The sequence below is a fragment of the Mangifera indica genome, chromosome 3 (genome assembly GCF_011075055.1).
Source record: "Mangifera indica cultivar Alphonso chromosome 3, CATAS_Mindica_2.1, whole genome shotgun sequence".
In the NCBI taxonomy this organism is placed as follows: domain Eukaryota; kingdom Viridiplantae; phylum Streptophyta; class Magnoliopsida; order Sapindales; family Anacardiaceae; genus Mangifera; species Mangifera indica.
Genome location: NC_058139.1, coordinates 10870963 through 10887135, shown reverse-complemented (window position 1 = coordinate 10887135; position 16173 = coordinate 10870963). Strand labels below are relative to the sequence as shown.

Sequence of the window (16173 nt, the reverse complement as noted above, 5' to 3'; positions counted from 1 at the left end):
TATGCAACAATATTGTGTGATTCACATAGGATACTTGTTCTTCAAAGATGTATCAACAAAAGGAGTGGTATCATTAAAGAGATATATCACGGGTGGACTTTTTAACAGTATTTTTGAAAGGAGCTAAGATGATAAATAAAAGTTATCAGTAATGTTATGTATACGTATTTTTTATACATAATTTATGTACATAAATTATATATTATCATATGATTGAATATTACTTTATCTTGAATTTAAAATCTTTAATCACATAGTGATATATTATTTATATACCAAAAACATATACACATAATTTTATGGGAAAGTTATATTCAATAATGTTGTGTTAACCACATAGGATGCTTGTTTCCTCTTCAAAGATGTTTCAAGGGCCATAAACCATAATATATTTTAAGTTCACTGAACCTTGCAGAGTGCCCACCCCTTTTTCAAGTTTTTTAATTAACAGTGTTGATATCTTTAAAAAAGAAATAATTTTGTAGCTGGTAGTTAGCTTGCCCAAGCAGGAAAGGTCTTAGGCACAAATTCTATAATTTCCTTGTTAAACTCTTACAACTTTCCTAAAACAGCATACACAAAAAGAGAAGTTTAGTTTCTTGAAAATTAAGCACAAAAATATTTCAAATAAATACAGCTTCTCAACAATCTATATAACCAATTTAAAATAAAATCTCTGAACAAAAGCCAAATAAATTATTCACTTGCATGCTCCGAAGGGAAAAACCATTAATTTGTGAACTTGAATTCTTGATCTTTTGTTTATTTCTTTGGTAGGTTTGATATTTGAACAACTATGTGCAGTAGAAAAAAGGAAAGCGAAGTAGGGCATGTCGGCCATGCATATCTCTATAAATTTTCTAATCAAATTACGGCTTCCAATATCTTTTTCCAGGGGGCAAACCCCACAAGCTTAACTTTTATCTTTAATTCCATGAATAGAATTTTACCACTCAATTACGAAAAACTAAAAACGCCACCTTTTCAACAACAGAAGGCAAACCCCTTTTGGATTTCATGGCCGACTTGCAACCACGTTTCCACTTCATCTTTCATAACATTTCTCAAATTAAATATACGCACATGCCCATATGCCTAGATTGTGAAAAGATTGAGTTTTCTTTTTCTTTTTTTCCTTTTTTTTTTTTCATCATTGGTAGAGTTTCCATCATGTGTCCCCGTAGAATTATATAATTTATTTAAAATTCATCAGGAAACTAAACACTGTCTTTTTTATAACTACAGGAAAGTTTCTAATTAATTTTAAAATTACAAGGATTTTGGTCCTTGAAACTTTTTTAACAAAAATACAGAGGCAAAAATCCTGGTGTTTTTTTTTTTTTCTTTCTGATTTTGTATATAAGGATGAGAAGTGAAGTGATTATTATATTCTCGAATATAATTCACAAAAGTAAACTTCAAAATTGCTACAAATTACACAGAGACTTTCTTGGTAGTGCTTTGCACATAGCAAAAATGCCCCATTAGATATCACAAACGATGCTTGTCTCCTTAAAGTGAATGAAATGTGTGTAGGCCCTCAAAGCTTTGATTAGAGCACTCAAATTCAAATTAATCTTTTGCTTGAAGTGAAGACAGGTAGAAAACAGGATGGTTTAAAACCATGACTTTAAAATCTTTTTTAATGTAAATTTACCATTGCTATGCACTTAAGACCATTATATATATATATATATTGTGTGCATCTCATAGTCAAGCTTTGAGTTATAAGGAAACAATTAATTGTAAGCTTATGAGGCTTTTTATATGTATTCATAATCCTAAAATTGTTTGTCCAAACACCATTCCATTAAGCGCGGTGCATATAGATGAAGATTATTATAAAAATAGTGTTTGAAAATTGAGTTAGGAAAAGGAAAAGAGATGCCTCACATGATTGCACATAAGACTATAGACACAGTGCAAGCGGTTAATCAAAGAGGCAAATCTATTGAATATCATTGCTCAAATCTGATTCTTCGCTTTCAGTCTTTCATAAAAAAGATACTGACATTTTAGTGGGCCAACGGAGAAGCCTAATGTTCTGACTGATAACCTCAAATTCCAAGAACACACAAAATGCCATATTTGACAGAAATGATGAAAGAACCAATATCTCCCTTGCAATGCATCTTTACTTCAAATGAGAGGGAGATTTTTTAAACTTGCTGCTCAATTTTTATTCTTCGTTTTCTTCGAACATTTGTGCTTTTGGGTCGATTAAAATCTATGCGTTTCTCTAATTTTGTTTAAAAGCAAACAAAAGAGCACATAGAATGAGAAAGAAAGAGGAAACAAGAAATTCGTCAAACTTACGGAAATGACAACACCTGGAAGATAATCAGTGCTACATTCAGTTTATTTTTATTTTATGTAATAGCCAATATTCTCTTTTTTATTTTATGTTTCGATGTTGATTGGACAATGAAACAGGATCACTCAATACTTAGGAGGAAGCTGGCTATGGCATGATCAATAATAGCTCCATAGACTTTCTCCGTCTGAATTCACCGGTGAGTTGTCTGACGATGGAGAGTTCATTCTCGGAGGTGAAACCATCATCCCCTCCGCCATGTTCACCAATAAATTAGGCATGTTCAAAAGAGCCTCCTCGTCAATAAACTCTACGTAATCATTCAAACGTGATTGGTGATCATTATTTCTTGCATTTTCTTCAATACTTGCACTCCTTTGATGATCAGACTTTCTCAGCGAAGCCGCAGCCGCTGCAGCCGCATTACGTATATCAACAGCAGATGAAGAAGCGGGTACAGGGTAGCTTGCAACAAAGTTAGGGAAGTTGAGATCGGCGTCACCCCCTTTTAGGGCAAGGGCCGCCACGTCATAAGCAGCAGCCGCCATTTCAGGAGTTGGATAAGTGCCAAGCCATATACGTGTGCTCTTGCGAGGCTCCCTTATCTCCGATACCCATTTGTTGCTCCGGCATCGGATTCCACGATACATTGTGTGTTTCTTGGTGGAGCTTGTTGAGGTCATCAGAGGCTGAGTTTTTTGCACGTGGAAGACACGTGGGAGTTGGGACGGAATGAGGCTGAAAATTAAGCTGGTTGGTCTAACTGGGGATCTTTGGTAGGATCATCGTCCATATATAATGTGAAGATATATTGTAGTAGAAAATAGATTGGGAGATTGTGTTGGGTATTTATTTTTTTATTTTTTCATTATTTTTTTCAAGGTCAAAGCGGGCAATAGCTCTTGAAGGGTGACTTTAGTAGAAAGTTTAAGATTCCAAGTGTAGAGGAAAGGTTCAGATTACCTCTGACGATCGCTGTTAAGATTTCAAGATTTCAATAGTAATCGGTACTAGGGATTTAATATAAAACAAGTACTGCAAAATGATAGTGAGTGTGGCATTATTATTAGCTAGTGTTTATCTGGCCATGCATCGTTCACCCTTCTTGATCTATCGCTCTTAATTCTAAAATTTTATCCTTGATGGGGAGTCATCACATCAGCATCAAGAATGGTTTTCGGTTTAGTGCCAACCAATTAGTTAGTTAACCTCCTGCATCCAATTAGCAATTGTTGGGCAGTCATTTTCTAGACAATGTTGCAGTACAACACTAAGGTTAGGCCAAGAAATTCAGTATCCATGTGCAAATCGTGATGAGAGCTGAAAACGAGGAAAGAGGCTCAGGTTAGAAAATTGACTGAATTTTATTAAATTATTATGGGTTAAGAAATTGAAAGGCAAAAAGACTTAGATTTATAATGAAATTCAATTTGATATTCTGTATATTGCCCATTTGAGTAGAATAAGAAATGGGTCCTTTGGAGTAGACTTAAGTTTGATTAAATTTATTAAAATTAAAGAATGCTGTCTCTCTAATTATTCTTTTATCGTTGTAATTTTGAAAATAGATGCGGTTTAAATTCTTATACATCCAAACAAAAGAGATAAATATGTTTTTAAGGAAACTATGTATTATACAAGAATTCACATTCAACCTAAGTTTTTATAAATTTTCATCAATCATTTTCTACCCATCGTATAAAAGATTTTTGTGCTGTCAATTATGAAGTTGGTACATTTATATTTTAATTATATTGTTTCTTATGCTCACAGTTCAGCTGATACAGGAAATTAAGTTTGAGGTAATTCAATATATTTTATATCCTGTTGGTTTTACAAATTAGAAGATCCATCCAAGGCCATTCCTATGTGAAAGGTCATGCTCCAATAATTCTTAATGGTGCCTAATTAGTTTGTTTGACATGGAAAATCTGGGGAAACCCAGAAAAGGCTACTTAATGGTAGACCGTAGACCCGATTAGATTTCAGATTATGGAGAATTAGGTTCTGGTTCAGTCAAGTCCACTATTAATATCAAGTACAAGGAAATATGTAATTATTAAGATACAATGCTACAAATCAATTTTCTACTTCAAATATGGCTGTTACAATTCAACGCTTGTCCGGATTGGTGGGTAGATTATATAATACAGCCATGGACAAATTTTGGCCACCAAAGATCCCTGTTCCAAGCATGGCTCATAAAATCCTTATTTGCCTCTTACTTGATTATAAATTGAGGTTTCGCTATACAATTCAATGCATGACCTTAGGGTTCAATAAAACTAGTAGAACATTAAAAATTTTAGAAAAAAACTCTGTGTTTTGTTATAATTGTAAAATTTTGATTTACTCGATACAATAATTATGAATATGATAACTGAATCTTAAGTTTACCCATACAACTAATATAGATAAATCCCTGATTTTTAAAAAAAAAATCACTGTGCATAATTATAACATTGAAATGACTTCCTATTAATATTGTTGATATATCTAATAATTAAATCACGAAAGAATTTATTAAATTTCGATTCAATGGTGCCTTGTATTTAAATTTATCTATAAAATATTGCAATTATTGTTAGTAAAACTTAGTGGCCGAGTTAGAAATGTGGGAGCAAAATTCAGAAAGTAATAAAGTTTCAATAGTTAATTTAAATACAATTACAATTGTTCTCAATGCATTTGTCTGTTTTTGAGGGCAATGTATTATTGTAAATACAAATAAATACTTATCTTTCTATACGTACCATGACACTATCCATCTAATCGATCTCATTCAATTCTAGAGGCCGGCTGGATTTGTCCAGTTTAGGTAGTCGAAAAGGGCTAGCTTGGTTTGGAAAATAGTGAAGCTTTCTTCAATACCCGGGATGGGCACAGCCCGGCTTACGAGGCCCAGACCTAAAAAGCTCTTCAACAAGCTTTCTATTTTGGTTGTTGTGTCCTGTTTACATATTATTTCGACTGGATAGACCAAAAATTATGTTGAAGCCCAAAAAAATTGAAATGTAGGCAGATTAACATAAGCAAGAACGTCTTATCCAATTCAACAACTTACACAATTGAGTAATTGACAACATCTTTCATACAATCAAATACCAAAAGACAGGAATTACTCTAAGAAACATGAATGGTAAAACTGTACCCACAAATAAGCTTCGTATTAACTTAAATTTCTGTGCTTTTGTGAAGTTACCCAGATCTGAAACCTCCATCTTCTCCAACTCCATCAAACCCATGAAGTCTATTAAAAAAGCCCTGAGCAAGAATGGGATTTAATAGGAATATCAATATTATAAATAATGAGTTATTACTCAAAATTTTCAATCATATATTTTCAGTTTATGAAATTTATTTATTCACCACAAACCCTTTCTTCGAAACGAAAAGGAAAGTTAACTGGAATAGAGTAAGGGTTAATTAGGATTGGCCAACTCACACACTTTGGCTAATGAATCATCGACCAACCTTCGATTCGTCTTCTTTTATTAGACTAGAGGGCATACCGGTATGGGATGTTGGCCGAAAAGTGGTCACCAAAAAAGCAAAGAAAAAGATGAAACTCCTAAAAAAAATTGTCATTTTTTAAACTTTAAATAAAGAAAAATTATTAATTTTTAAATATATGAGAAAATGTTATAAGTTTTAAGTTTTTTTAATAATTTTAGCTAAATAATATTTTTATCTATAAAATCTAATAATAAATTTTAATATAATAATAAATATTTAAAATTTCAAAAATTAACAAATATGAATTTGAATTTTCACCGGACCTTGATTGGGAATAAGTCTTTGGGCCAACATATGGAAAGCGGGCGCAACGTTCAAGTGGCCCCTTGGATCACATGATCCTAATGGCTTATCTGATACAATAACTTAATGGCCAAATAACTTATTCCCTCCCAAAGTATAGTATAATTTTTATACATACTAATTTTAAAAAACTTAAAATCTAATTTATAAACTAATTTTTATTAAAAATTTTAATTAAAATTAGAGTTAAAATTGTTATTATGACAATAATATTAAAAAATATATAATTAATTAATTTTAATTCTTAAATTTTAAAAACTAACAATTTTATCCCTGATTAAAGTTTTCTAATTTTGAAAAGCTATAGTTTTCTCTTAAAACCTTTCCTCTTCTCTCGGGAAACATCTTCAACCACCAATGAGTCTAGAAACTCCCTAACCCATCTCCGACTATCACCTTAGTCTAGATTCATCTAATCCAGACGAATCTAGATTAAGGTGGTGGTTGGAGATGGGTTAGAAAGTTTTATGGAGATCACTGATAGTTGGAGATATCGTCGGAGAGAAGTGAAAAGAAAATCCTAAGTTTGAAGAGGGAAAATATGATTTTTTTAAAACTAAAAAAATTTAATTAGAATAAAATTATTAATTTTTTAAATTTAGGAATGAAAAAATAAATTATATTTTTAATATTATTATTAAAATAATAATTTTATCTCTAATTCTAATTAAAGATTATAGGTAAGATTTTAAGTTTTTAAAAATTAATGGTTACCTATTTGATTACATAATACTTGCGTGGGAGATTTGGTCTAACTTAACCATGACATTCATCCAGATGCAACCACAGAAACAGTCAACAAATCAGTTTCTGTGTTTTGACACCTGGCCGACAAATCACTGTTACTGACATTTTCACGTTTCATTAAATGACACGTAATACATTGCGCATTCTAAGCTATGTAGCGGATAAGCGCAAGAAAACTTAATAAGAAAAGTCAAACCTAAGTTTTCAGTATTCATTCCCTGTAGGAACCGTGGCTGGGAGCAGCCCATCCTTCCACCTGTCTGCTGACATCAGACTCCGCGTCCGTGTGCGATTCCCACCCACGTGTCCTTTGTCAAAATCTATATATATTCAACACTCTTGCTCACTTTACTTCTAAACAATTCCACTGAACTTCAAATTTCCAACCGACAAATCATACTTCAGTGGAAATATTTGATCAATTATCCGATCCTAATCCATTTCTTTCAGTCTCTGGTTCCATGGAAAAGCAAGAGTCCTCGTCGTCGTCAACGTTATCCGACGCCAGCTCAGCCAGGCGAGTTTCAGACTTCGACGTGGATGGGCATTTACTAGCAACAAGCCGGCCGAAGAAGCGAGCGGGACGCAGAGTGTTCAAGGAGACTCGACATCCGGTTTATAGAGGCGTGAGGCAGAGGAACAAAAACAAATGGGTTTGTGAATTACGCGAGCCCAACAAGAAAACACGTATATGGCTAGGAACGTATCCAACCCCAGAAATGGCCGCGCGGGCTCATGATGTTGCTGCACTGGCGCTTAGGGGAAAATCAGCCTGCCTAAATTTTGCAGACTCGGCGTGGAGATTGCCGGTTCCAGCATCAAACGACCCGATTGATATAAGAAAGACTGCAGCTGAGGCAGCGGAAGCTCATAGGCCGCATGAGTTTGATGAAATTTCTGACGGCGAAACTACTCTAAAAGCTTCAACAGAAGTTTCGTGTGACTTCAATAACAAGGAGGAAGAAGTAGAAAGGTTTCATGTAGACACTTGTTTGCCGGAGAGTGTTTACTTCATGGATCAAGAAGCGTTATTTGATCTGCCAGGATTGCTTACGGAATTGGCAGCTGGTCTTCTACTTTCCCCACCACCTCTTCCTACTGGAAGCAATATAAACTGGGAGGATGGGGAAGATGATGGGTGTGTATCACTGTGGAGTCATTCCATTTGAGATTTTTCATGGCATGTAGGTCAGTATGTTCCATTCTTTTTAGCACACCTGAATTAATTTGTAATTAGATAGCTAGGTATTACGTTTGTGTATAAGTTGTTAACTGCAGGTTTCTGCAATTCATGTATCAAAATATTTTGTCCCTGTTATGGGCAATGTTCTTTTTTCTGCAATTCATGTATACAAAAGAAAATTGCAGACATTGGCAAATATAAAGCCGTAATCAATTAAATTATGGGCAATGTTCTTTTTTCTTTTTCAAGTATAAAATTAAATACACATGTGACATATTATTATATGATTAAGTAATACATTATTTATAATTCAAAATCAACTAATTATATAATAATATATTATCTATATACCAATTACGTAATTTGTATGTAAATATAGTTGTTGTAATATTTAATTTACATAGAGTAAACAAAATCGATCAATGCATCAATTCTAATTTACAAGAATAGTGAATTGAAACTTTTTACGGCTATAGCATACTTTCTAACTTCGTAAAACTAGAGATGAGCGGGTATAAATATCCTATTGAAATAAAATAAACTGGAACTAGAATTAAAACTAAAATTAGAACTAGAATCATAATCGAAACCTAAACCTGTACAAACAACTTTCTACCCAAAACTTGATGGTTTGATTTGGGGTATCCAAACTGTTCACATTATTTTGTAGAGTTTATCCCAATGGTTTTAAAATTGGATTGGTAATCAAATTAATTGTCTCACTAATTCATAATTTGATCGAGAATGGATCAGTTCAATTTATTATCAAATTATAATAAATAAATTTTACCTAAAAACTTATAAAAAAATAAAATTAGTTAGGATACTCACACTTATCGAGATTAGAACATATCATTTTTAAGGAGTAATAATTAAAATAAAAAAAGTCTCAATCTCATCATATAGAAAAAAACAAAATTTTGCAAGTTATTATCCATAGAAAATATTTCAATGGATATGTGTTATTTTTTTCTTCTTTTTTATTTTATTTTTGAACTTATTTTTCCTTATAAATCTTTAAAAATTTATTTAATCTCATCTAAAATAATCAAATTATTGAAAAATAATTAAAATTTTCAAAATTATTCTAAATTTTGATTAAACTTGATTTTATCAATTTTAATCGATTCATCTAATTCATTGATTTTGATTAAGTTTAATTAAATAAATAAACAAATTATTTTTTAATATTAATTAGATTAAATTTAGAGTTAATTCTTGATTTAATCAATTAAATCGATCAGTCTAATCAGGTTTATCCGGTGATAAGACTAAGTCTTGTCTGGTTTCCTTTGTTGTACTGGTTATCTAGCTTCATGAATTAGTTGAAGCTATGATACACCCGAGCGACCTTGTAGCACAAAATGTGGACGACACAGACAGGCCAGATCAGTTTGATTTCAGTCTCGGAAATTATAGTACAAAACATAGGCAGATTAGATTCATGATCCTGGGAAATTGAACAAAAAATTTAAACATTTTTACACTCTTGTCCTTGGTTTGATAATTACAGAAAAGATCCGATTCAACATCCAGGATCATTTAAAAGTATTCATGGTTGTTAATATTTCTCCCCAAAAAAAAAAAAAAAACTGTTGTGTGGGTCAAGTGGTCAAAATTCAAATTTCTTCAATAATTAATTTAATATATATATATATATATATATATATATATATATATATATATATATATATATATATAGAGATGAGTGAGTGTGGGAAATGGATTCACATGAAATTTGGAATCGATCGTAATTTGTCCCTAGAAGCGATCTTTCTGCATTTGAAGAATCAATGGCGGGTCTCGTATGGCAATATAATAAAATCCGACCAATTTTAACGTAGTCCGTACTATGATGGTATTATTGCTGTCAGAGTTGCAGTGGAAAAGGCTGTGATGTGCATTACTGGGCAGTCAGTTACAACTACTTTTAGAAGTTTGTGAACTCTACTTAGGGAGGCTCCACCTTGTCTGCATTTTCTCGTAATTGAAGTGACTTACACATTTTCATCCAGAGTAAATAAATAAATAAATACATATATATATATATATATATATATATATATATATATATATATATATATACATAAAATAATTTTCCACCCAAGATATATTGAAACTCTGTTATCTTTTTCATTTTTTTAAAATTTAAATACTTATTAATAAATAAAATTTAATTAAAAATTTTAGTTAAAATTAAGAGTAAAATTATTATTTAACAAAAAATTTTAAAAAATAAAATTTATTAATTTTCACACCTAAGTTTTAAAAATTAATAAATTTACTCTTGCTAAAAGTTTTCAAACTTTAAAACTACATTCCCCCTCCCCCTGAACTTTGGGTTTTCTTTCTTTCAACTCCAACCAAAATCTCCTGCGAACAACGACTTGTCTTTCTTCCTCCCGATGAAGCCTCTTCCTCTGACGATCTTAGACGACATCTAGATCAAAAATTCCAAACGCCCTTCATTTGGATTTTTTGATCAAGACAAAGGCGTTATCTAGATGAGTCATCATCCCAGACGATGATGATGCCTTGGTCTCGTCGTCATAGTTTGGACAACGCCTTCATCATCCAGACGAAGGACGTTTGGATTTTTCAATTCAGACGAAGAACGTCTTGATTTTTTGACTCAAACGTAGTCCAAGGTCACCAGAAGAAAAGACTTCACTAGGAGGGAAAAAGACAAATCATTGTTCATCGAAGATGATGGTCGGATTTGGAAGGAAGAAAACCCTAAGTTTTGGGGAGAAGGAGAAATGCTAGTTTTTAAAATTTAAAAACTTTTGGCAAGGGTGAAATTATTAGTTTTTAAAACTTATGAGGAAAATATAATTAATTTTATATTTTTAATTTTTTTGTTAAATGATGATTTTACTTTTAATTTTAATTGAAATTTTTAACGGAATTTTACTCATGAGTGGGTATTTAGATTTTAAAAAATTGAAGGAGGTCACTTTGAGGTTTCGCTATATCTTGGATATAAACAAGTCTTTTGGCCTCTCTCTCTCTATATATATATATATAATAAAATACCCATAATGTAGGGATTCAAACAAAATTATCTATTTTTCGGTATTAAACCGATATGATCAAATCTCCTAATTTAGTATCAAAATTATCTTTTATCTCTTCTATATAAACTCCGACCTAATATCAACAAAAGAGTATCACAATCATACTATATAAGGTTTGAAATTTTATATTTTTACCCTCTTACTTAAATTCCAACATCTTGATTTCAATTTTAAAGAAGGATGTTCATTATATCGAGATATTTATATAAACATTAACTTGAAATTATTGATTATATTATATTTTTTGGTGTCTTAAATATTAGTTTAAAATTGTGCTTATAAAATTAAGAATAATAGAAAATTGTGTGTAACATCCCTCCCTAAAAGTACTACCCACCGAAGGAGAAATGTTACGAATTAATATTTGGAGCGTCTATTTTTTTCTTTTTAAAAATACTTTAAAATAAACGCATCATTAAAAGTGTTTAGAAAGTATTTCAAGAAAACTAAAAATCTGAAAGCGAACAAAAGATGTATATACTCATATGAAGACTCATCTGAAAGTATCTGAAAACAGGGAGTAATCATATATAACTGTACCATAATCTCAAAAAGTCAAAAGTCGATAAGAACATGCCACTATATGCATGTAATATAAACCAGAGATAACCTGCTCCAACCAGATCTACCTACGCTGACCTGACCCTGCCTCACAGCTACCTCGATCACCTGTACCTGCAATCAGGAAAGAAAAAGGAATGAGTGATAAGAACACTCAGTAAGGGGAAAGAATCAAATAAACTATATTTTTTCCTGTTCTAACTCACTTTTGGGACTCAACCTCACATCCTAACCTCTATAAGAGATTGAAGGGGTAATTTAGTTCACTCTTTACTATTTGGGTCATACTTTGTCTCATCTGGTGTCTGTTTAATACTTTCTGGAAGCTAACTATAGGGATTTGACACTTTTCTAAGCTCAAGCTCTTTTTCTTTCACTACACAATTTCTGAATTTGAATTGAGCTCTACTGCGAGCATGCTCTACTACGAGCGGACCCTACTGAGGGTCTATGTCCTACTACGGACGTGTCCTACTGCGGACGTGCCCTACTGTGGCGGTGTAGTGTAAAGTGTCCCCTCATAGTTTATAGCATGCATGCGAGTCTTATATCTTACTAATTTTGCTTCCATATAAATTTATTCATAATTCACCAGACATTACTCTTGGGACGACCCTTGAATCTTGAGTCCCAACCTTTTCTTACTTTTCTTTCTTTTCTTTTTCCTTTTTTTTTTTTCCTTTCCTTTCCTTTCCTTTCTTTTCTTTTCCTTTCCTTTCTTTTCTTTCTTTTTCCTTTCCAAACTGTGAAATACTGTTCACAACCCTGTTCATTTGACAGGGCAGCCTTCTTTTTCATACAATTTCACAGTCCAAACGGTTCCTAATTCATACAAGCTATATATCGTTGAAAAGAGGATTCAAATAGCTTTGTAAAAAGCTATAATAGCACTCATAATTCTTTCAATCAGGTAGTCAAAACAGTAGATAAAGTCAGTGGCAAAAACTGCCTCCTCTGTTTATTTGATAAAGCAGTCCTTGTGGTTCATGCAATATTTAACAATCCAAATGATCCCCAATTCATACAAGTTATATATCACTGAAAATATAATTCAAAGAGATTTCCAACGATATATAATAGCACTCATTATTCCATAGATAAGACAATCAAAACGTGAGATAAACTCAGTGACAAAACTGCCTCCTCTGTTTATTTAGTAAACCAGTCCTTTCGGTTCATACAAATCTTTAACAGTCCAAATTATCTCTAATTCATACAAGCTATATATCATTGGAAAGAGGATTCAAAGAGCTTTTCAACAAGATATAATAGCACTCATAATGCATCAAATAAGGCAGCCAAAACATGGGACGAACTTAGTGGCAAAAACTGTAAATATTATGCAACTTTCTGCCATGAACAAAATCACATACATAGACATCCCAAATGGCAAAACAATATTCCTCAACATCAAAATCAACATTTATAACATAGATCTAAGGAACCAAAAGCCTAAAACATGTCACATAACATGGATGATATCCCTTACCTTGTTTCAAGCCAAATCTTTGTAAGTTGGCTTCCTTCTCTTGGTTTTGCTTCCTTTATCACCAAGACCACTTTAAATCAATACCAAAACACACTAACATATTCACATAACATGCATATAAACATAGATAAAAGGGAAAAGAAGGAGATATTTGGTTACCAAAGCTTCCAAGTGCTTCATTTTCTTTTTCTTTCCTTATTTATCTTCCAAAATCCCCTCAAAATCACTCACTGTTCTTAAAATACAGCAAAGAAATGAAGAACACTGCGTTCTTCTGGAAGAGATGAGAGAAGGATGGAAAAAGCTGGAAGAGACGGAAGACTTCTGGAAAATAAAAGGAAAGCAAAATCTTTTTCCTTTATTGACTTTTCTCCTCCATGCTTTTCAATATATTATTATTATATTTGTTTTTTTTCTTATATATATATCTAAAAACACACACATACAATTGAAAATATCTCCAAACAGGGTCAAAAGACATAATTATCCCTGAAACATACATGAGGGTATTACATTGTGGGGGGTATAATGATAATTTAAAAGCAAGATAAATTGGTATTTTACCATATGAGGGTTATTTTATATGTTATCATGTAGGGTAAAATAATATTTTACTATGCAATAGGTTATTTGATATTTTAATATACAGTAAACTGATATTTTATCATACAGAGTATTTGACAATTAGAATTATAAAGGTTAGTTAATATTTATAATATAAAAATTAATTGATATTTTAACGTATAAGTGTAAATTAATATATGTCAAATTTAGCATCAAATTTTTGGAGAGTATATTATGTAATTTTTTTTTCTTTTAGTTACGTTGCCTAGGAGAATTGCATAATAGGTGTAACTGATATTTATACCATGTGTGAGGAAATTGATATTTTACCATTCACAGGTTAAAAAAATTAGCCAAATTTTATATCGAATTTTTTAAGTGTATATTCCGTGTTATTAGTTATGATCTGTAGGAGAACTTCAAAATGGGTATAAGGGACATTTACCATGCGGGAATAAATGAATAATTTACTATTAGGGGTTAAATGATAATTTTTCAAATTTCATGGCTCTTTTTAAACATTTATTTGGTACTGTTAGATATGATACTTTACAAATTTCAAAATTGGCGTATGGATATTTATCATGCAAGTGGTAAATGGATATTTACAATATGAAGGATAAATTAATATTTGACCATGTGAAGGTAAATTGATATTTTACCTTATGAGATGTGAATTGATATTTTATTGTACAAAGAATGTTTTGAAATTTTCTTATAAGTTTAGTTTTGAATATTTTCATTGTAGGATTTATCAAAATTGCGAGTTATGCATTGGTTCGTTATAGAGGGTAATAGATAGAAAGTGATAAAAGCAAATGAAATATGTTGGAAGGCAACAAAAAGTGGTTAAAATTCTTGTAAATATGACATTTGAGAGATTAATCCAATTATTGAGTAATCTTCTCCATGGTAATTCACAGCAAAACAACATTTTATTAAACATGAAAGCAAGAAGTCTCAATAGTTACATATTAATCAATATCGTGAATGATCAAAATGTTGATTATCTTAGTGGACTTTCTCTCTACTTGAGAGAATGCATTCCTATTTTAATGAAAACCATCCATAAACTCATAAACACATATATGGAAACCACTAACTTTGATGTTCACTAGCCACATCATGATGTACAACAAGATGATGGTTTACAAAGGGTGGAATCGTCTAATTATGTAGAAGAAGAAGATGATGGTTTAGTTGGGATTCAAAATATCAACTTCTATCCCAAACAAGAATTTGATGATGATGATGATTGGGTATATATGCATGATGTTGATGTTTTGGAAACTGTGGAGGAATGGGTACATGGAAATAAAAAAAAGGTTATAAATTTGGGTCATTTTAATCATGTGGATGAAATGGATAAATTTATATCGAGAAACTGAATTTTGAGAAGAAAATATATGTTAATTATGTTACAATGAGTATGAGTAGTTTCCAGCGTTCAAATTTGATGCATGATAATACACAATTTGATGTCAAGAATATTTCTCGTAATGCATTTCATTGGTTACCTTATTCCCCCAACCACTTACCCACCTAATGCCTGAGGAATGCAGAGAGATGGACAATATCTTAAAGCTAATGACATTTTGTCGGATAAAGACTGTTTACAAGATGCATTTAGATGACATGTCATATAGAGAATTGATACTAAGACAAAGTTTATAAGTGAACAAAATCTAGACAGGAAGTGAAATGTCTCCATGAGTAATACGAATGATATACACGAGCAATAAGATTGAAAATTTGTAACCACTTGTAATTGTATTGCATAGATACCTAGGATATATATCCAAAAGATCAAATAATATTACATCATAGACAAGTTAGGATATCGGTTTTAGGCCAAATATTGTAGTTTTTACTAATAGAATTAGATGATGGATGAGTAAATATGTTTTTCAAACTTAAAGATAAGAAATGGTAATTTCATCAAAGTTTGGGCGGGAAAGAGTATCAAGCAAAATTTGATTGGCAGGCAGCTTGAAGCTGTCATGTTGGGGCACGTAGCACAATCAAGTAATCATTTTGTTCAGCCAGGTAGCATGGCCATGTTGTTTTCTCTTTACGTTACAAAATCACTCCTCCCTGACCACGCGTGCATTCAAATCACACTTTATTATTTTTAGCATTATTAATCAATAATCAAGTCTTTACCCTTTAATATTATTTAATTATCGCTATTAGTTATTTAATTACATCTATGATTCATCACATCTGTAAATCTTTTCAATTTAAAGTCTAACCAAAATCTTTCTGGTAAATCAGGAAGTTGACGACATGCACACGTGCTTAGCGCGTGAAGGATGGACTATCTCAGTTATTAAGTAAAAGACAAAAGGTCAACTACTGGTCTCATCGGTCATACCCTTCCGAATCTTAAATTTATATTTGAAATAAAACATTAAAATAA

The 16173-nt window shown here is 31.7% G+C and overlaps 2 protein-coding genes across 2 annotated transcripts; one reads left to right on the top strand and one right to left on the bottom strand.

Annotated features, from left to right (window-relative positions):
• Positions 1–2290: 2290 nt before the first annotated feature.
• LOC123210531 (ethylene-responsive transcription factor ERF026-like) lies at positions 2291–3125 on the bottom strand. The gene has a single exon (XM_044628938.1). The coding sequence runs from the start codon at positions 2995–2997 to the stop codon at positions 2473–2475; it is 525 nt and encodes a 174-aa protein (XP_044484873.1). The 5' UTR covers positions 2998–3125; the 3' UTR covers positions 2291–2472.
• Positions 3126–7236: 4111 nt separating this feature from the next.
• LOC123210530 (dehydration-responsive element-binding protein 1E-like) lies at positions 7237–8198 on the top strand. The gene has a single exon (XM_044628937.1). The coding sequence runs from the start codon at positions 7342–7344 to the stop codon at positions 8047–8049; it is 708 nt and encodes a 235-aa protein (XP_044484872.1). The 5' UTR covers positions 7237–7341; the 3' UTR covers positions 8050–8198.
• The last annotated feature ends 7975 nt before the right edge of the window (positions 8199–16173 follow it).